Source organism: Pseudogymnoascus verrucosus (genome assembly GCF_001662655.1).
Source record: "Pseudogymnoascus verrucosus strain UAMH 10579 unplaced genomic scaffold scaffold_25, whole genome shotgun sequence".
NCBI lineage: Eukaryota > Fungi > Ascomycota > Leotiomycetes > Thelebolales > Thelebolaceae > Pseudogymnoascus > Pseudogymnoascus verrucosus.
Genome location: NW_017263676.1, coordinates 38,397 through 59,462, shown reverse-complemented (window position 1 = coordinate 59,462; position 21,066 = coordinate 38,397). Strand labels below are relative to the sequence as shown.

At 53.2% G+C, this 21,066-nt stretch overlaps 4 protein-coding genes across 4 annotated transcripts; 1 reads left to right on the top strand and 3 right to left on the bottom strand.

The window, feature by feature from the left end:
* Positions 1-531: 531 nt before the first annotated feature.
* Positions 532-5,686, bottom strand: VE01_06827 (uncharacterized protein; the record flags this gene model as incomplete). Its single annotated transcript, XM_018276266.2, has 4 exons — positions 4,997-5,686; positions 4,621-4,930; positions 1,891-4,565; positions 532-1,839 (listed from the first exon to the last, which is right to left on the bottom strand). The coding sequence occupies exons 1-4, from the start codon at positions 5,186-5,188 to the stop codon at positions 532-534; spliced, it is 4,485 nt and encodes a 1,494-aa protein (XP_018129893.1). The 5' UTR covers positions 5,189-5,686.
* Positions 5,687-7,764: 2,078 nt separating this feature from the next.
* On the bottom strand, positions 7,765-11,942 carry VE01_06826 (uncharacterized protein). The gene is made up of 2 exons (XM_018276265.2): positions 10,941-11,942; positions 7,765-10,885 (listed from the first exon to the last, which is right to left on the bottom strand). Exons 1-2 carry the CDS (start codon positions 11,618-11,620, stop codon positions 7,975-7,977), a joined length of 3,591 nt encoding a protein of 1,196 aa, XP_018129894.1. The 5' UTR covers positions 11,621-11,942; the 3' UTR covers positions 7,765-7,974.
* Positions 11,943-13,607: 1,665 nt separating this feature from the next.
* VE01_06825 (uncharacterized protein) lies at positions 13,608-17,390 on the top strand. The gene is made up of 2 exons (XM_018276264.2): positions 13,608-16,959; positions 17,067-17,390. Exons 1-2 carry the CDS (start codon positions 13,737-13,739, stop codon positions 17,147-17,149), a joined length of 3,306 nt encoding a protein of 1,101 aa, XP_018129891.1. The 5' UTR covers positions 13,608-13,736; the 3' UTR covers positions 17,150-17,390.
* Positions 17,391-17,971: 581 nt separating this feature from the next.
* On the bottom strand, positions 17,972-20,558 carry UGP1 (UTP-glucose-1-phosphate uridylyltransferase; the record flags this gene model as incomplete). The annotated part of the gene is made up of 4 exons (XM_018276263.2): positions 20,401-20,558; positions 20,085-20,293; positions 19,389-19,484; positions 17,972-19,339 (listed from the first exon to the last, which is right to left on the bottom strand). The coding sequence occupies exons 2-4, from the start codon at positions 20,202-20,204 to the stop codon at positions 17,972-17,974; spliced, it is 1,584 nt and encodes a 527-aa protein (XP_018129892.2). The 5' UTR covers positions 20,205-20,293; positions 20,401-20,558.
* Between the last annotated feature and the right edge of the window lie 508 nt (positions 20,559-21,066).

Here is a 21,066-nt window from a genome sequence, read left to right as displayed (position 1 = left end):
CAACAAAATCACTCAACGAGGGCTGCTTATATCCTCACTTCCTCCTATGTCGGAACACATTCAGCGTGTCCTGAAAAAAACAAAATATAGTAAGCTGCACGGGAATACCCCATCTCCCGTCCCCCCGTTCGTCACCGAGACGTACGTCTACCAGAAAACAAAAAACCGGAGCATACCATAGCACAGCTCAGCAACAGCTCTCTAACTCGGTACGGTAGACAGACGGGTGGCACTCCCGCGCAACCCGTGCGGGTAACAACCACACCCCACGCAACGCACCACCACATTGGCATCGAAAAAAAGCAAAGGCCAGCCAGCACAACACAGCACATTACAGGTTTCACTTTAACCCATCCATTTAGAAGTTTTTGAGAACAAAAAAACCGCACGATTGATATTCCACTGCCCAGACCGTAAAAATATATACCCTACCACCCTAACCCACCCCCCAAATCCATCCATTTTCCCATCCTCCCTCGCAAAAAAACCACACTAAAAAAAGACCCTTTCCCCCTTTAATCATACCCCCCCCTAAGCAGGCGTCCCCTCCCTACTAGCCCTCCCATTCTCCTTCTTCCCCCCCAAAAAGCTCTTCCTCAACCCCCCCCTCGCCGGGCTCTCCGCACCCACCTCCTCTTTCTGCACAAAATTGCTCTTCACAACCACCCGTCCACTCCCGGCAGGCACAATCTTCTCCTGCTGCGTCCCGCTCTCATCCACAAAAAACACGCTCTGCCCAAGCACCTCATCGGATCCAAACGTAGCGTGATCCTTCACCTGGAGCTGGAACTGCGTGTCCGCGCTGCACGCCGCCGAGAAGGTCTCGTCGAACTTCACCGAGCCGCTGGGGGACTTGATGTGCTTGGTCTTGTGGATCTGCTTCTCCCTCGGCAGCTGGCGGATGACCACCATGACGTTGCTGGAAGGCGGGTAGCCCTCCGCGGACACGATCGTGATGGTCGCGCTACCCGTCGGCGCGGCGCCGCCAGCGGTGCTGTAGATGGATCCGGCTGTTACGCTCTTGTTGCGCGTGTGGGACGGGGCGAGGGAGTCGCTGTAAGGTGCCGCTGCGGGAATAGCGCCGCCGGTGACGATGGTCTCGACGCCAGTGGTGGGGCTTGTGCCGTTAGCAGTAGCGTCCGTGTCCTCGACGATCACGCTGGCGACAGAGTTATTCTTGTCCTTTTTGCTCTTAAACCCGTGTTTGAGGAACGACGCGCCGCGGCCGACACCAGCGCCGATGCCAGAGGCAGCCATGCCGACGCCCTTGATGGGCACACCAGCGACGCCGGTGACGATCTTACCGGGTACCGCGAAGTTGTTGGAGAAAGTCGATGTTCCGTGGCGGGTGCGCGTGATGTAAGCCGGGCGGAAGACGAGGCGGACGCGAATAGTGCCGGACTTGCCGTCGAGTGGGAGCTTGAGCTCTTGTGGGCGGAAGGGCTCGATGGTGCTGAGGTCGATCTTGGCGTCGCCGAGGTGGTCGTCGTCGCCGGCGAAGTCCCAGTCGTAGACTTTGCACTTGAAGTCGGCGGCGGTGCGGGAGGGGATCTCCGTCTCGAAGTACTCGTTCCAGACGGGCGAGAGGGTCTTCTTCTGGACGTGCGTCTTGAAGACGTTGAGGCCGTTGAGCTCGAACTTGCAGAAGGGGTCGCTGTAGCCGTTGCGGTCGGCGGACGGCATGTCGACACCATCGAGGATGTCGACGCGGAGAGTTCCCATGTTGTTCAAGCTCTCGCTGGGGTGGAGATGCATCTGCACGGGGATGTACTTGAGGCTGACCTTGATGGTGCTGATATGTCCCCTGTCGTCCTTGAGTTTCAAAATAGTAGGGTTGTTCTATACTATGAGTTAGTAGTGCTAAATAGAAACCAAATACGTATAACTCACAAGGCATTGCTTCACAGTATCCATCGTGTTACCGGTGAGCGTAGCAACAATCCTGTCATCATCATCGTCATCCCCGCGAACATCACCCTTCCTGCTCAATCTGATCGTAAGCCTAGAGAACTCAAGCTCACGAATAAAGCAGTCTCCAATCTCGTCAAAGGTGAGCTGCCTCGTCCTCGCCTCAGCAGACGAGTACGATGGGAACAACATATCGTCAACCAAGACCTCCACGTGCACATTGGTCTCTTGCAGATCAGCCTCCAAGAGCTTGAAGATGACGAGACCGCTGTCGTGCTTGAGGAGTTCCTCGGGCGAGAGCTTGATCTTTGGCACCGTCTTCTCCTCTTCCAGGTCCTCCTGGTCTTGCTCTCCCTGTGCGAGAGCACTGGCCAAGTCTTTGTTAACCGTGCCATCACCATTCGCCTTCGCGTTCTCCTTTGCAACAGCATCCTTGGTACCGTTTGTGGCCACGCTATCGATAGATTTACGACCAGACGCCGCAGATAACCCTGAAGCAGTACGCCTGTGCTGCTTCTTCTTCTCCTCCTCCTCGTCGTCCTCGGGATCGGCGATGTTGAGGCATGGGTAGAAGGAAATATCGTAGTTCAACGTGCCCTTAGAGCTACCCTTTCCATGGATCTGGAGACCCTTCGACAGCGGCGTCTTCGCGTCAGAGACGAGATACTCTCCGTTCTCGCCCTGCTTGATGTAGTCACTAGCCAAAACCTCGACCTGGCCCAAAGTGCGATCCTTTCCAAGGTTCTCCTGGTCCAGCAGCTCGAGGGTGAGCTTCTCGCGCTCGTTGTGCATGGGGACATAGATAACTTCGTCAAAGTTGGGGTTCAGATCATTCTGGTGGGTCACAGTGCGACCCTTCTCAATACCCGAAAGCATAACCCTTGCGTATGGATCAGACTTGCCGACGGTCTCGACATTGCGGATCTCGCGCGCGTTCTTGAAGTGGATGCGCATGACACCGATAGGGGTGACGTATCCGCCGGTTCCTGCTCCGACGCCGGTAAGGGCAACGGGCTTCCATTGCAGAGTCATCTTAGCGCGGCCAGACTTGTCTCCAGCGAGACTGTACCATTCCTGGCCCTTCTCCATGAGTCTCAGCATGTCGTTCAGCTTGATCTGGTAAGTACCCAGGATAGGGTCAGTCTGTAGTCCTCTGTCATCCTTGATAACCAAGCCGAGCTTTGCAGATTTGCGGTCAGTGATGAGAATCTCCTTGTGGCAACCATCCCAGATAGGGTTGTTAGTGCGCTTAAGCTTCTTAGAGGTGAAGATCTCCTTGTTGTTGAGAAGTAAGATGGCATATGGGCTAAGCTGGCCGATCAAACTCTTGGTACCATCCAAATCCTTAGCCTGAGAAACAGTAAAGCGGGCAATACCAGTGTTTGATTCCGGTACAGGCTCGTCCTTTCCATCCTCAGTCTTGCCGCCGCCAAGCACGGGGAAGAAGCGAATGCTAGTAGCAATGACACCACGAGGCTTGCCGTTGGACAGGACCTCAAGCTGCTCGTTATCGTGCTCGGGGACATCGCGAAGCTTCTCAAGCGGGAACGTGGCAACACCAAGCTCCTTGTCCTTGCGGATCTCGTTGTAATCGAAGGTTTGCAGGGTAAGAGAATCTTGAAGAGAAGTGATAATGATGTACTTGGTCTCGTTCCAGACGGGGTTGGCGTTCTCCTTGATAATCTTGGTCTGGGCGAGAATCTCCCTCAAGTTCAACGAGCATGCGACGTATGGATCCGGAGTACCAGCAAACTTATCAGTGTTCTTGAGGCCCTGGCCGCGATGGAGAGTAATCGCAACAACACCAATGGCCTGGTCAACCGGGGAGCCCGACAGCATTTTGGCGACTTCGATAGGGAAGGAGTTAGGCGCATACATGATTGGGCCGATGTTCGAGTGAATCTGGTCCTTGATGAAAGTCTCAAGACCCGGAATAAAGTTGATATCGAAACCAAGGTACTCGCCTCCAACGGGTTTGCAGACGTAATCAATAACCGGAGGCTCGAGGAAGCACACCTCGATGCGCTCGACGTGGGGGAACGGGATCTGGAGCTTCATCTTGACGCGCATCAATCCGGAGAAGGCGAAGTCCTCGACAATGATATCCATCGCCTTGCTAACCATCGCCTTTCCGATGCGGATCTCGAGAATCACCTTGGGGTTGATCTTGTTCTTGATCTGCTTGGCAGTCATATCCGCAGTATCGTTAGGCGTAAAGCTGAATCTCCAGTCCATGAGGACAGTGTCGTCAGCCGCCTTGGGGTAGCTGCGCACATGCTCCATGCGCGGTGGCTTCGAGCCGAGCGTGAAGAAACGCATGCGCATGCTGTCGAGGAATGCGGGGGTCGCGGTGCTGAGAACCTGGTCGACGGAGTTGATGACGGTGTCTGCGATGACGGGGGCGTAGATGGGCCAGAATTTGTCCAGGAAGTTGTTCATCCACTCCAAGCTCTCGGTGTCGGACTCGGACTTGGCCTTGCCCATCTCGCGATTGATGTCGTCGCGGACGTTCCTCCTCACACGGCGGAGCGATGTGCGATAGTACGTGCCACACGCGGCCATGATCAGGAAAACCCAGGCCAATCCACCGCCGAGAACGGCAATGAAGTAGGAAGCCAAACAAGCAAAAATAATAATCGCCGTATTGTGATACCAGTCTGCGCACCCAAATTAGTAAAAGCCTCATAAACCCCACGAATTGACCCAATTTACCTCCGTATAACTTATCCGGGAGCTGCCCCTCCACCCACGTCTGGTGGTCCAGGAGCGACTCTTCTACCGGCGCATTGGGATCCACGCCATTGCCAAATCTCGGCGCCCATCCCGTGCGATCAACCCACTTCTCCTTGTCGCCCTCCTGCTGCCCCTGCACAATATTCCCCTCTTTATCCTTCACCGGCTCAATCGCACCCGCCGTCGTCGGCGGCGGCAGATCGTACGCGCCGGGCTTCCCATCATCAAGGTCCGTCGCAATCGCATACCCCTTCGCCTTGTGCTCGTGGTGGAATCCCTCTGGCACATGCTAAAATCGCCGTTAGTAGACAATTCGCGCGCCCGGTCGTCGGGGTGCAGTGGAAGGATTCCTCACCGAAGCAGCTTGCGCGGCCTTCTCCTCAGCCGTCGCGTCCGGATCAAACGAGTACGCCTGCACGCCCGCCTTCTTGCTCTCCGTCATAGCCTTTGCCTCCGCATCCGCGGCCGACACCGGGTTCGTGGGGTCGCGCGACGCCTCGAAGGCGCCCTGCTGCTTGATCTCTGCTTCCTGCGCGGCGGTCGCCATGGTTGCGGATTTTTGGGTGGTGGTGGTGGGGGGTTGGGGGGAGGTGCGTCAATGAGGCAGGCGATGTGGCCAGGCCCTAGCTGGCGTGTGGGCGAGGTGGGAGGCTGTTAATCAATTGGGCGTGTTCTGGGCTACCTGGGAGTTTTGAATGAGAGATGGGATCGGATGGGATATCGCGACAGCTGAGGTTGCGAATTGAGCATCAGCTGGAATTGAAACTCCCAGGTGTATTTTCCGCGAGGAAGAGGTCGGGGGTGGTTGTCGTTGAGGGAGGAGGACGGACGTGTGTGAGAAAGTAGTAGAGAGATTCGGGGAGCTATTCGCTACTTTTGCGGTTGTCGATCATGGAACGATGACGAACGAGTGGTGCAGGGATTGTCCTTTGGCGATATGGGAATCCGCTCACGGAAAGTGGAGGGCTGGGTTTGTAGAGAGCTGGTTCCAAGATTTGGGCCAACCGGGGACAGGGATTGATGGGAGAGCGAGCTGGGGTCGGGGGGGGACTGGGGGGGGGGAGGTTGGATGGGGATGGGGATTGGGATTCGGGTGTGGGTGGTGGTGGTAGTGGTTGTAGATTTTTGTGGTTGAGAGGGAATTTTGAAGTGGGGTGGCGGGGAGGGGAGGGGCGTGGGAAGGTATGGGTATGGGATGAGATGGCGGAGGCTGGGTGGAGGTTGGAGGTCGGATGGCTTGGAAGGTCTCGGGAGGAAGAAGTGGTTTAGGAGATAGTGATGAATTTCAGACGGGATAGGATAAATGAGGGAAAGGAAGGGGGAGATTGAGCGAGGAGATTGTTAAACATTGAGATTTTAGTCTGTGTGTATATACCCTCATGTGCTCATTCTATCTATCTGTCCAGACATCCATACACCCATACATCTAGACACCTATCCTATCAATTCCATCCATAGAGAATGTGCATACAATACCACCCTCCTCTCCTCCTCTCCTCTCCTCTCCTCTCCCTCCCTCTCCCTCTCCTCATACGCATCCGGCTTCATACCTCCGCCTCCACCTCCACCTCCAGCACGCACGTATCCCGTCTCAATTGGCAATGTTTCTCTCGTTGGCAGCTGGCACCTCCCGCCGCAGGGCAGGTACGCGGTCTCCCCAATTTCTCCTTGGCTCCGCCCTACCAGGTTCCTTCCCTCTGTCTCCGTCTCCTCACCAAAAAATCACACGCACGCCCACGACTCACGACCGCGATAAGAGAAAGGCAACAAATACCCATTACCCATTAACCGAACCCTGGTTGAGCACTCAAGTCCCCAATCCCCATCGGCGCCTCTCCAGTGCAGAAAAACAAGCCCAGCTAGATTAATCGAAACTAGCGAACTAACGATTCCCATAGCAGACAGTAATCTAGCATGTACCCAACCCAAACCCAAAAGAAAAAATGTCGCTCACAGCCTCCTCCCAGTCTAGTCGCTAATCGATCTAAAGTGGAACCCTGCTGCTCCGGCCTAGGAACAGAGCCTAGCAAGGAGGGACTAACACTACTAACACTAACTAACGCTACCTGGGAGAGCTGGCTGGCTGGTACACCTAGTCCAGCTACATAGCTAGCTTCTATCCCCCAAAGCCCAGCCGAGCTGAGCTGGGCAGGGGTCGACATAATCCCCGCGCTAGGGGGAATGGGGGAAAGGGCTCTTCGAGACGAGACATACCTACGTACCACCTACTACCCTATACCTCGCTAACTAGGAAATCTAACTAGCAGCTAGATTGCTAGGGTTAGAAGAGGTAAGGCGCTGAGGGGGCACGGATGGATGGGCTTAAGTTGCTTGCTAGCAGTGAGCCGAGGGATGGGTTGGGGACAGCTCAGGATTGACTCCGAGGAGACCAAGCAATTTATAGTGGGTTTCTTTGGCGGTGTTTTTTTCCTGTGAGATGTGGTGGTGGTGGTACCTTGGCGGGTTGAAAGAGCTCCGTGGCTGGTGCTGGTGTTCCACAATTCTGGCCTGATCGTCGGGGTGTGCATGTTCGGGGTAATCCGTGCTCTGCCTGTCTGGCTGCACACATCTCGCATACGCACTCTACAGTGTCCTTGAATACAATGTGGCTAGAGGGCTAGAGAGACGCGGGTGAGAGAGAGAGAGTCTTTTCATCTAGACGGGCTGGGATGTAGTACCACACACACACACGCATCTACTGTACAACCACCACCAACCTCACTCAATCTGCAACACTCCCCATCCTGTCTGTCCCTCGTTACAGTACATTGCATATATTGCTTCTCCCGCCACCACAAAAGGTCGGTCGGTCGGTCAGTCGGTCCTAGCTACTCCACGTGCCACCACCACCACTAGCACGCACTGTATATGCCCCTTCCCTTCCCAATCCCCATGCCCATCACCTCCTATCATCCCCTTCCCAAGTATTATATCACACACACCCCATCCCCCCGGGCCCTCATCATCGCTTTCATAAGCAGAGCCGCAAAACACAAAAAGATAAACTCCCCCCTTTCCCAGCAAATAAATCGCTATCCCTCCCCTCCCTCCCGCTCGCTTTGCCCAAACCGAAAAATAAAAAAGAGAACCATTATATACAAGTTACCCCACCCCCCATCCCCCCTCCCGTTTTTGCGCCCAGGAGAACTTTTTTTCCGCCAGCCGCTTTCTCCCTCTCCGACGAAAACAAAGGAGATTCGTGAACCCTTATTCCCTCCCCCCGTCCCTATCCCGCCGCATGTACAAAAAATTTGAAGAAGAAGAAAAATGAAGAGAAAATCATCCCAAGTAGTAGGAGTTAGTAGAGTATTAGTTAGTTATTATCCCACCATCTCAGTCCCTCACGGACCGCCCCGTCTCCCTCGACCGCTGGCTACTCAGACTCACAATCTCCGCAGCACTACTCCGCACCTCATCCACATCCGACCCCTGATCCGTGACGCGGATACTATGATTCCTCACGACGCCCATGCTCGTCGGGCGATCATGGCGCGTGTGGTCATTCAGATTCCCCATGAGCGAGTCGTCATTAAGACTTATCAGCGGCGGCTCCACCGAGTCGTTGCGGGAGTGCGAGGAGGGGCCCGTGTGATCGCCGTTCTGGCCTCGAGCCGAAGTACCTGGTGAGGAGGACACGAAGGACGATTGTCCCGAGGCATCAGGGGGTTGTAAGCCCTGCTGAGACGCGCGCTTAGAGCTCTTGCGAGGAATCGGAATATCCTCATCCACAAGCGGCGGCTGCTGCATTCTCGAGCTCGCCTTACTAGGAAAGCGACTCGGGATCTCTAACCCCTTTCCGCGGTCTAGCTCGGGGAGTAAGGGGGGCGCATCGGAGATACGCGTCATCTCGAACCCCTCATCCAAATCATCGTCATCCGAATCATCATCATCATGTTTCGACAACAACGGCGACTTGGCACCAACCATCATCTCATTCCCCTCCCCCACATTCGTAGGCTCGTCGTTATCCAAGTCGCGCCTGATAGCGCCCGTGGCGGCGATGGGGATGCCCTCGGGTGGAGATTCGGGCGATGGCCCGTTGCGAGGGTCAGCCATCCCCGGAGGCATGCGCGAGCTGCGGACGACTTCGAAGCCCTTCCCCTTCTCCTTGGTCTTTCCGCCGAGGAGGTTCTTGAACCAGCCGCTGGCAACGGTTACCGGGTTCGTGGGGTCCACTGGTCCAGTGCGCAGTCTGCGGTTCGGCACGTTGGCGTTGAGTGCGGGTCCGCGGACGCCGTAGTAGAAATCGACTTCGCGCGTCGTGTAATCCGTTTGGGACCTCCTGTGTTCTTGGGAGGGGCGGTCGGCATGCTGATTCTGGGCGGCCATGTATGAGGGCACGGGGGTTTCGCGACCAGAGGTAGAGGGGCCTTCAAAGGGGTCGCCTGCTGTCAATGACTCGGGCTGGCTCGACCTTCTCATTCCCCAATCGCCACTTGCCCAAGAACCCCTGCTTCTAGCTCCAGGACTGTAGGCGTCTATGGTGGGTCGACGGGCTCGAGGTGGTCGATAGTAAGGATCTGAAGTGTCAACAGTGTTGAGGGTTAAAGCACCTCTATCCTTTTGTCCTGCCAGGACTGCTGCGGATGGCAGGAATGGGAATGCATTTCCATCCTGAACCGTCGTTGGAGTATAGCTACTATAGCTGTCCATGTTCGTAGGCTGGATTGAGGCGCTGCTATTTCTATCAATGGGTCTAGCTCCATCCAAGAGAATATGCCCACTGCTTGCCGACTGGGTCCTTAAGCCACCATTCGATAACTGTGGCGATTTGCGGTCAACCAACTGCGCACCATTGTAGGACTGGTTTTGCTTCGAGTATGCGCCGCGCGGCAATCGTCGAGATAGTTGTCTCAAGCCGAAGACTTTGGCGAAGCCACTGTCATCGTCAACTCCGACGCCAGCCAGGCGTGCTACAACCTCGACTATCGTCTGGAACGCATTGAGTAGAAACCCGAAGATCAATACGATGGCGTGCAGCACTAAAATTGAGTATCCAAGCCATGCTTTTACCCCATCCGAAACATCGAGGGATGGTGCAAATGCAACCATGAGAAGAATTGAGGTAAATCTAACACCGGCGAAGAATGTATGATACGCATTCATAGAAGTGGGTGAGTGGAATGGTCGGAATGCGTGCAAGGCCACGATATTGATGACTTCGCAGATCGCCAGCAGCACAATCTGTGCTATTCCAGACGGCTGGACAGCCCCAATACCAATCCCGCGGACAAACGTGAGGAGTACTGGGACGAGGGCGAAAGTAGCCGCATCGTCCGAATATGTATTATAGAGTGACCCGTATAGGAGAACGGTCCTTAGGTCATCGAAGAGAAACGAGCGCGGCTTACTCGATGCAACAACGTAAAACAGCCAGCCTGCGAATATGACGAGGGTAACAAGCAGCAGAGCAGCTAGAGCTACTGTGGCTGGGGGAGAGCTTCCAGCGATGACAAGCTGGAACATCGAGAACGTGGTAATCGGTAGTAAAAAGTAACTGAAGACTATGCGGATGACGTTGCCGACGGTGAATGGCATGTTCTTTGACCGTAGATCTTCCTCCTGGATCCTAGAGAACCGACGGAAAGCCCATTGAAGGAAGAATCCGATTTGAATGACAGTTATCACGATTGCTATAATCGACAATAGCCACACGGCCATGCCTGCCCATATATCAGTCACTCCAGTCATTCCAACGAGCTGGCTTATATGATCAAGGCCATGGGCTCCATGCGTGACATAGATGCCATCAACGAGGGCCTTTGTGCCATCCCCTTTCGTGACGAAACTCTTGTCGAACATGAGCGCTGACCAGGCAAACTTGCTTACGACGGGCTGGTAGAAGCCGGGATAGCTTAGGGAAAGCCCTCCTGTGAGAACAACGAATTGAATGTACTGTAAGCAGTCACCAAAACCAGGCGTAACCAATCTCAGCAGGTCAGCATCTCTGCCGTAGTTTGTCGTCCACTTGAAGAGGTTTGTGGTGCCCCAGGGGCTCCACATGCCCGCAACTGCAGTTGCAATTCCAACCAGTATAAGGACGGCAAATGGAACGAGCCTCAGCATACCGCTAAGGCTACCGCCGAGGTCCGGAGTCACTTCTGTAGTTATGCAGCCGAGATTTGTCGCGGGGTCTAGTTTGTCGCCATTTATGATCAAAAATGTAGCAATCAGGGACGTGAAAGCATATGATGAATCCATGCTATTCGATACTTTGAAATAGGGGAAGCTGTCTGGATGGTCTCTATACTGTATATTAGTATATACAAATGAAGTAGGAGACGGATGGGTATCCTCACATATCAGCAGAGAATGCCGGTCCAAGGGGGCACACTCCGTTGTCCAACTGGTCACAGAAGTTGAGAAACTGGCTCCACGGTTGATATGTCAGAACATTGATTTTGTTGTATAGCGTGGTATATTTGTAAATAGGTTGCGGAAGGTTTTCTATCTTCCCATCTGTAAACTTCGGGTCGGACCACGCAGGGTCATTCGCCGGAGGGAGATTGACATTCGTATATGTTCCGGATACATTCCCATAGACCTTGAAAAGCAGGTTGTGTGCATCACTTGCTGCATCGAAGGAAACATCAACGAAAGTGGGTGTGAATTGTAGTTTCTTGGGAACACTGTTGATGTATGATTCCGGGAGACAATTTTCAAACGGGACCAAGACAGCTTGAACAGGCGCGACGCAGAGGCTCGCAGCTACTAATGCCAATCCATACTGGAGAAGGCGACGCCTTGGGGCCTTCCGAACCGCACGTGTAGCCTTTTTGTGATCAGCAATACCGCGTCTCCTTGGGTGGGATGGCTTGTGATGGTAGCCGCTGCTGGATTCGAAGTGGCTGGCTTCGGGGCGAGCGCTGGATACATCAGCGGACATCTTGAGCATCATATGCCGTTGATTTCTGGGCGCATTGTCGCTCTGGCCGAAGAATTCGCTGGCGCTTTGAGTTGGCTCGGGGAACACCCTCATGGGTTTCGTTCGACGAAGTCGAGCAGCGTCGCGCACGGCCGGTTGTTCTGGGAGAGCATGCAGGCAATGGCGGAGGCTCTGTCGAGGCCAGATCAAGGACAATTCGACGTCATATATGGAGAATCCGTGGTTGTGAGTCCAACGGTCGAGATTTTCCCTTTTTTCCTAGCTGACCTGGGAAGGAGGAGATGGGTCGATGGAGTGACGTGGGGAGGTCAATAATATGTGTCTATGGTGGAGTCTCTCTCTGTATGGAAATGCGAAACTATAAACGAGCTAAGCCACGATTTGAAGGCACGGTACTTCGTACTGTATGGAGTAAGTAAGCTGCTTGGCGCGGAACCTGAACCAAGGCAGAGCGCGAGCGCGGGATGGGAATACGATGTGGGGCTGGGCTGAAGACAACACAGCAAAGGGGAAGGGGAAGGGGGAAAAAGAAAAGGATTCATAGGATGGATTATACGGAGGATGGCATAATATTATAATAAGCAGTAAAAGAGAGAAAGACGTTGTGGCTATATTTGTATGGATGATGGTAAATATTTGTTAGGTTTCGGGACAATGGATATATATTGTGGTATACTGTGTTATATGTGTGACAGTTCATCACCCTTCTTTCTGTCTGCTGTGCCGCCCGACTTTCTTTTCCCTTGATCCTCTCGAGACACTGACACACTCACACATCCACAAAAACATCCACAAAGTACGAGAGAATCGGTCTAATGGTGCCGATGGAGAGTAGCATTAATGGAGAATGCCGATGAAACATAGAAATAGAAATAGAAGTGGAAAAATCGAATGGAAATGGAAGGTCCTTTTGGTGCACTGTGCTCAGTTGTGTCGAGTTTACCAGCGTCCAGACTGCACCAGACCAGACTCCACGGGTATGGGTATGGTACTATATTATGGTTTGACTTATCGTTGCGAATATAGCCTGAGTCTGAGCGACCACTTATTTTATAGTATTTATATCTATGTTACATACAGTCAGTGCTTGGTAAAAAAGAACAGCCAGCCGCAGCACACAGTGGAGAGTGTCGCATGTATCTTACTGTGCGTATGGTTGTTCAGTATAGACAGTAATAACTACAGTTATTCCTTCAACCCAACTATTTACATTTATTTATATTGCACAGTCAGCCCAAAGACCAGAAAGCAAATAAACAGGAGAGCACAGAGTCAGTCATAGTCATCACTGCCTATTAAAGCGCATCGAGTGCGACGGTGACGACGAAGCAGCTTCCTTCCGCATCTTAGCCAAATATAGATTGATCTTCCCCCTCTTTACTCAAGTATCACTTTCTCAGGGTCAGCGGTGGGGACTGGGCATCATCGTCTGTATCATCGTGGCCAAGCAGTAGCCGGCAAGAACGATGATCACACGAGCCCTGTGCATACTCCTCCCTAACACTACACGCACGATGATGCTTCAACGCACTCTTACCCCCCCAACAGCACCTATTAACATCTATTATCCACTCTGACCATTCACATGCCTCCATTCCCAAATGAAGACGGGCACTCCCTTTTCTCAATGCTAACCATTGAAATGCCTATCCTACTCTTTCGTGATTGGGTCGATTGATTCCCCTCGCGCTGGGCTGATGCGCAGTAGTAGAAGGCACCACAAATTTACAGCTGACTTTAAACTTTACTCGTTACTCCCCAGTAATCGCGCACTCAACTTGCTCCTAATCTGTGATTGCCCATTAAACAAACAACCTCCGCATCTCTTTGTTTTTGTCTTTGCGCTGTCTCTGTTTCGGAAGTTTAAGGTCGTGCCCAAAACATCAGCCAAGGAATCCAGTCACCATCTCCGACATTAGCTGCAGTGCTTATCGAGACATATTACCCCGCTGGGCCTTCCGTACCTGACAAACGCGACCTTTATCTCGACCCCCCGCTGCGGGCGAGGCACACGATCCCATTCAAAACGGGCTGCCACATGGAGATCTAGCCAGTAAGTCTTATTCACGACCCCCAAATAGCACTGGATATCACGAACAAGCGACAGATCTGTCATTGTCTAGTTATTCACGCTCCTCCACGCGTCCTTCCAGCGCACTTCTTGCTAACCAATGTCGTCTGGGCAGCTCTCTCGACTCGACGCCTCGTCATGGATGAACAACCCAGCTCAAAGCAGATTGCAGCAGCGCGACTAGTTGGAAGGTTGTTTGGCAAGAAACAGGAGAGGAAGGGAAACCAGGACGAATATGTAGCTTCATTCCTACAGCGACCCTCCTCGGACACGTTGCGCATGACTGGAGCCGATCCAAACCAGAATGCGACACCGAAACTCGCAAAGCTTGATACCCTTGGCGCACGGCGCTGGCCTACAGCATCTGAGGTTATCCGGTCAAGAGATTCGTCGCAAGCCCCTCCAGAACACAGACCGTCTAGACCAAGCCGCAAGGGACTCGTGGTTCGCTTCACCGACAAGTATCCTGAAATAATCGGAGAAGGCGGTGACGAGGCGGAGGCTCCAACTGCACACATATCTGCTTCAAAGAAACGAGCACAATCATATCCTCAGGCTGGTGCTGGGCAACCTCCGCCAGGATATCGGCCAAATGGAGGCAACGATGGGCAGAACGACCAGGAACGATCAAATCAACCGCCGAGGGATCCAAGGTCGCAACCAGCATCCCAAGCGCCTGCGGGCCAGCCTTGGCCACCAAACGCCCCAAGATTACAACCAAGTGCTTCGCAAAGAAGGGCCGACGTACCAGGTAATTACGGCGCACCGGCGGCTGGTATCAGTGCGGCCAGTGACCCAGACCATGGAGCTCTCGTGGCAAGGATGCAGAAAGAGATGAAGATCAGTGAAGGACAAGCTCTCATTGCCGACCAGCAAAACCCTCGGTCTTCTGTTCAGAGAGGGCCAGTATCTCGTGGCAGCAACACCCCGTTGGAATCATTTTCCTCCCAAGTCGCCGACGCTTTCAATGGACAGCCGAAATCGCCTGGTACGGATGTTAGCTCAAACTCGCCTCCGCCTAGTTACCATAGCGATAGTGCCGCCAGAAGCCCAAGGTCAAATGGTGGTCCAACGCAAAATATCTCTCCTGTTAATGCAGAACCTCATTCAATGGCAAGGCTGGTAGCCAATCTACCAACGCCGTCGCCAGTAAATAACGAGTCGCTGGATGAATTCGCCGGCCGGATCGGCTACTTGTATAAGTTATTTGAGTTATCAGCAGAATCTAAGGAGTCCCTGTCCGCATCATCATTCGAAAATCTATTAAGGGCAGCTTCGTGGTGGTTTTTGAGGGGCAGGAGTACTATAGAGCAAGTTGCCAAACGCCGTGCACCAAATTCGGAAAGGCTTGATATCCTACAGCAGCAAGGCAATGCTGACTTGGCAAAATGTCAGTGGATACTCAGCGAAATATTGGCACACCGACCTGAGATTGGAGACAGGTCTTCTGAAGAGATCACAGCCCTTGAAAGGACGGCTCTAGCCAGTGGGCAAGATGATGTCGCCAGACTCCTCGAACGATATCAGGCTTTATTCTCAAATCTTCGAAAGTTGACTGGATCTATGAAGAAGAACAATATCATGCCTCCGCATAGTAACGACGCCATTCTTACACAAGGGCTCAATACAGGAATCTGGGTCGACTACCCCTGGCAAGACCCCTCAATTCAGACACTTTTCTCTGGGATCCCCCTATCCTCAATACTATCACCGAAAGGGCCAGACAGCATTTCGTCAACGGAGGCACTGCCGCTGGGAGACACCGAAAATATGTTTACCTACAGCCGAATACACGTTGGCGTTTGCCTCACACGAGACGGACATGAACCTATACGGCAGCCGTTGCCGTGCATCCTTTCAGTTCAGCGTGAACGTAACGACAAACTTATCACCGCCGTGATCTCCAGTCAGGATGGAGTTATCTCCATTGCCATCCAGCCTAGGAATGGCAGCTCTCCCACGTGGCAGGACGTAGCATGGGACACCAAGAGAGACATGATAGACGTTAAGCTCGGAAAGCTCTTTAGGGCGCGTGTTTTATTTGCACCTGGGGACTTACCCACGTTGTGGAATATGTATGAATATACAAGCAAGGTCCAGACAAGCTTCCTCGCCCATAGCGATGAAGTTCTTGTTATGGAAACAACCGTCCGATCAGCACACTATGCGACAAAGGAGCCGACTGATCAGATCTTCCCCAAGGATGCAGCGCTACATTGCAAAGTAAGGGTGTTTGAGAAGGTGATCGTAGAGAAATCGATTACCGGGCCTCATACTCGGCACCGTGGTGTCCGTCTAGCTGTGGCCACAGGGCCGAACACAAAGTCGCTGTGCGGCATTACTCACGACCTCCCCACCCAAAGGCCCATCCGGTATGAGCACACGCGGGTCGACTACGGTGCCTCGCTCTATCTATATTTTGGAGATGGACCTGCTGCGACTATAGGTCTAACGTTTGAAACAAACCAAGACCGCTTCGCATTCCACAACACCATCATCGGCGGCCAGCGACCAAACGAGTCGACTGCCGCAGTCCTACCCCTAAAGAGTTTCTCCTTAACCCGATCCGCAGAAAGCCAGTCCACGGTCGTCCCCCGCATGGTCCTAGACAGCTTCGAATGGAGCTCCCTCCAAGTCATCATCCACAACAAAGGCTCCGACTTCAACTCCACCGCCGTCCAAAGCGCCGGCCACCTCCGCATCATCGCCGAATCCTCAAACAAAGACCGCATCACCGACCGCCTCGTCCTCGCCCCCGGCGAGCTCAAAATCCGCATCAACACTAAGGGCCTGCACCCGCGCCTCAGCATCCTCCGCTCCGAACAACACGACCTCACCATCTCGTGCACCGAATCCCAAACTCCCGCCGAGGTGCGGCAACGGCTAGCGCAGCTCCTCGTCCTCGTTGCGAAGGTGCCGACGGCTCGCCACTATAGCTTCACTACCCACGATGACATGCACGAGTTCCAGCGCGCCATCACGGGCTTCTCGGTCCTCTTCTCGGGCACAGCGGCTACCTTCGCCATCTCGCGGCGCCGCATGGTCGTGCCCATCCACAAGAAATGGGAGACGCAAGCAGCGTGCGTGCAGCTCCTCGAGAGCGACGGGGTCGTGCAGCTCGTTGCGTTCTTTGAGGGATTCAGTCACGGTGAGAGCATGAATTTCGTGCTCAAGCCAACGGATTCCTTCGAGTCGTTTAGCAAGAGTGGGAACTACGGCGTTAAGCTCGCGGATGCGAAATTCGTCCTGCCGGTCCAGGATGAGGCGGGTATGGGCGCGGATAATGGGTTTGTTTGTCTAGATCAGCTTGAGTACCCCGTTGAGCACGATGATATCATCGTCACCTTCGATATCGAGGATGGTACGTATCCCCCTATTCCCCATCCCCCCACCCCCACTGGTTCGGGTTCGGCACATCTTACCCGCACCCGACCTGAGACACACCCCCCACTAACAACACCACCACAGAGCGCGACCGCTTCGCCAAAGCCCTCCCTTCCGAGACAAAACACGCGTTCCGCTTCGGGAGCACTAAGAGGCGCGGAGAGTGAGCCGGGTGGGGAAGTAGTAGTAGCCTCCCTCTAGAGTAGAGTGGGTGAGACAGGAGTGGGGTCAGGTGAGACATCTGAGATGCGCCGCTTGTCCATCCAGGGGGGTGGGATATCACACATGTGCTGGAAACTCACGGATTCGATTGTTTTTTGAGCAGAGGAGAGTAGATGAGAGGGGTTTGAATACTGTTGTTTGGCGCGGGAGCGTAGACGTTTTTCGCTGTTGCCAATGGGGGGCGGGGGGGTGGCATTTTTTGGGATTTTGTGTGCGCTTGGATGCTTATACCTTGGTGCGGTTGGGTGGGGGATGAGGATCCTCCCCTTTGTGTGCGAGGTGGGGTTGTAGATGAGATTGAGATAGCTGGGAGGAGCTGTGCTCTATATCTTACATAGCGAGTGAAGCATTGGGGATGAAGGGTGGGAATTACATATTCAAAAACATTCAAAAACACGTAACTCGCATCGAACTCACGAACACAACTGACAGCTTGTGGAAGTCCATGCAATTGAATAGCTACAGTATAGCCCAGTAATATCTACCTAATCGCGCAAAACGAGCAAATAAGCACCGCATCACCCTCTCACAGCGTAGCCTCTGCCTAGGCCCGCCCCTATTCCTATTTACTTCCCTCATTCCTCCTCCATTTCTTCATCCTCCCTGCCCCTCCTTCCCTTTGTGCAAAATCCGCTCCCAACAAGAAAACGTAAAGAATTAATTCACCGCCGCAGGTTTACAAACGCAGTCGGACACAGGTGGCACACCGCAATTATAAACGAGTTTTTTAATAAAAAAACCCAGACAATCGCACTGCGATTATCTCTCTAATGCTCGAGCAGTCTCAGGGAGCCCTGCACGACGACGTTCTCGAGGATGGATCCCGGGGGAATATCAATGGTGCTTCCCTCCGTAGCGACGATGATGACGGTCCCCTTGAAGGTGACTCCGCGACCGAGGTTGACGGCGCCGGTGATGGTGAGATGGTCGAGCTCGAGGATCTTGGGGATGCTGGGGATGTGCTTCTGGAAGTCTGAGACCTTCTTGAAGTCCGTGCCGAGCTTGATCAGCGGGGCGGGGCCGAAGCGGGTGGGGTCGATCTGCAGCTGGCCGTGCTTGAGGGAGTAGAGGTCCGACTTGACGAGGAGGAGGTCGGAGCAGGTCTTGACGGGGAGGAAGCGGCGGCGGGGCACGTTGACGCCGTGGGCGTTCTTGAAGTGGCGGATGGCGGCGCCGACGGCGGTCTCGAGCTGGACGATGGAGACGTCCGACTCGCCCTTCTTGTCGGCGGGAATGGATTTGTTGTTGGGGATGATCTCCATCTCGAGCTCGTTGTTCATGACGACGCGCTTGACGGCCTCGAGGTTGAGCCAGATGTTGTTGGTGTTGAAGTACTTGAACTTCTTGATGGACTTGAATTCGTTGACGTGCTCCTTGGGGACCTGAGCGATTTCGAGGAGGCGGACGGATCCGTCGTAGTCGATGATGGTTCCACCCTTGACATCAGCCTTGGTCTTGTCGGTCAGCTCCATGATGTACTCGGACTTGGTTTCGACCATGTGCTGGAGGATGCGGAGATCTACAACAGCTCCCAGGTTGTCAACGTTGGAGAGGAAGACAATCTCGACACCGCGAGCAATCAGCTTATCGAGGATGCCAGAGTTGTAAAGGGACTCGAAGACATCTCCGTGTCCGGGTGGGTACCAATCGGTAATGGCGGAGTCGAAGGACTTGGGGACTGGGAGGAGCGAATCCTTCAGGACTCTTGGGTACCTCGACTGGTTGAAGGTCATGATATCAATGCTGTGGCCCTCGTACTTCTTAATGATGTTCTCGGTGTCAGAGTCGGTGTTGAACGAGTTCATCAGGACAAATGGCACGTTGACCTTGTATGTGCGGTTGAGATATTCGATCTGGCGAACGGAGAGATCGAGGAACGACATTCCATCGCGGACCTCGATGACCGACTTGGGGCCAACACATCCCATGGAGGTACCGAGACCACCATTGAGCTTCAACACTGCCAGCTTGTTCAAGAACGAGACAGACTCGGAGTTGGCAAGGTCGTTGTAGTCGACAACCTGGCCCTCGGCAGGGGGCGCAATGCGGTCCCAGTCGAGAGTGCTTCCCTTCGCCTTATCGTTCAAATACCTGCGGAAAAGGGCAAAGAAGTTGTCCATCTCAGTCTCGAAAAGCTACACAGGATTAGCAGCTAAACATAAACGGTGTGTGTCTGGGCCTTACCTTCTTCTCCTGCTCGTCGGAAACGGTGTCTGAGAGCTTGTTGAGGTGGTTTCGCATTTGGCTCGCGGCAATTGATGTGGATGTGTTCTCAAAGGCCTGTTTTTCACATTCTGTCAGTGGTAGTTCGGACATTGCTTTATTGTAGATAGCAGGATCTTGGGTTAACGCCATTTTTGCAGTTGGGACAGTTCTGATACAAGGAAACTTGAAGCTTGGTCCGGAAGGACCAAATAAGGAGATTCCAGGAGGGGGAATGGCTGGTAAATGAATGAATACAATCCAGGAACGTCCTATTGAATGTCCAATTTGATATGACGACACTGGTACGTCTTTGTGGAATTGGGACCTGGAGGATATTGAATGTGTGTTGAAAGGAGGTTTGTCGACCTGGTAACTCAGTGCGACGCCCCGTCCAATTCCTCCCCTTCCATTCAAATCGCTGTGGTGATTCGCGAAGCGAATCCAAGTAGGATCGCTTCGTAGGATCGCTTCGTAGGAAATTATCACTTGATTCCCAGAGCCTTGCTAGATGAGTGCCCGAATCTCAAATCGCTTCGCCATTGTATCGAGGCCAACCCCTCATGGCCAACAACTCATGTCGTGATTGCCCTGGATGTTTGAACCGCGGGAGGTACCAAGATAGGGGCTTCGGTATATTGCTAGACTGAACAGGATTGCACAGGAAGTGACACTTACGACGTGTGATTGGGACTTTCCATGGTGTCTAGGGACGCTATCTGGTCCGCCATCGCTCCCGCCCCCAAGCGCCGATGAAGGCTTCAGGTGAGTCGGGAGAGAGCTCTTGAATGACGCCATCTTTTAAAATGTACAGAGTATCAACGGTTGATTTTCGGAAGGGTTGATCTTCGGTGTGTTCTGCTTGTTGGAGCTGGTGGGCGCACTCTCTATTTAAGGTCTGTTGTCAGCGGATGCAATTCAAGGTTCTGACGTCAATAACTACCCCTTGGGGACAGTTTTAGCTGGGAAAGGCGGTGTTGTATGATCAGCTTACCTATGTCAACAGCGCACGAAGGATTTTTGAAGCGTAAATAATGAGGCTGAGATCAGCAACACAGGAGTGTGAATTGAAGTTTGAGAGGTTGAATGGGAATGGGGGGGTCAGATGCAACTGGTGACAGGAGCGTTATTTATTATTAAACTCGAGCTTCCTTGACAGCTTGGCCTTGGGGTGAGACAGAAACCAGGATGCGGACATTTGGAGGTGGATTATCATTATTCCGAGAAAGATACGTAGTATGGGGGACCATACCACCAAACGACGACGAACAAGGCAGTGCAAGTGTCTCTGGTGGGGGGTGTAGGGGGGTAAGGGGGGCAAAATGGAACGAAACAATAAACTGTAATTTCCATAATTTCCATAGATCCTACTAGTCCTTTTCCTATTGTGGCAAAATAGGTTTAGAATGGCCTACTCTATTACTCTATTACTGGCTCTATTACTCTATTATTCTTATGTTTTTGCCCCATCCCTTTTTGTTGATTTTTGCACGGGAGGTAGTAGGTAGGTACTCTATCTCAATTTTCATATACGGGAAAAAGGGCCTTGCCTGGATCCAACAAACAAACAAAAACTCTTGGAAGGGGCGTGCCCAAGTCACATCTTTGGGCAGCCATCCCGTGGTCGAAGTGGTCGAAGATGGTCGAACAGTGATCCAGC

Coding starts and splice junctions, on each gene's coding strand:
- VE01_06825 (XM_018276264.2), top strand. CDS start 13,737: ATGGATGAACAACCCAGCTCAAAGCAGATTGCAGCAGCGCGACTAGTT. Junction 16,960..17,066: donor CACCTTCGATATCGAGGATG/GTACGTATCCCC, acceptor ACACCACCACAG/AGCGCGACCGCTTCGCCAAA.
- VE01_06826 (XM_018276265.2), bottom strand. CDS start 11,620: ATGAGGGTGTTCCCCGAGCCAACTCAAAGCGCCAGCGAATTCTTCGGC. Junction 10,886..10,940: donor CCGGCATTCTCTGCTGATAT/GTGAGGATACCC, acceptor TATACAGTATAG/AGACCATCCAGACAGCTTCC.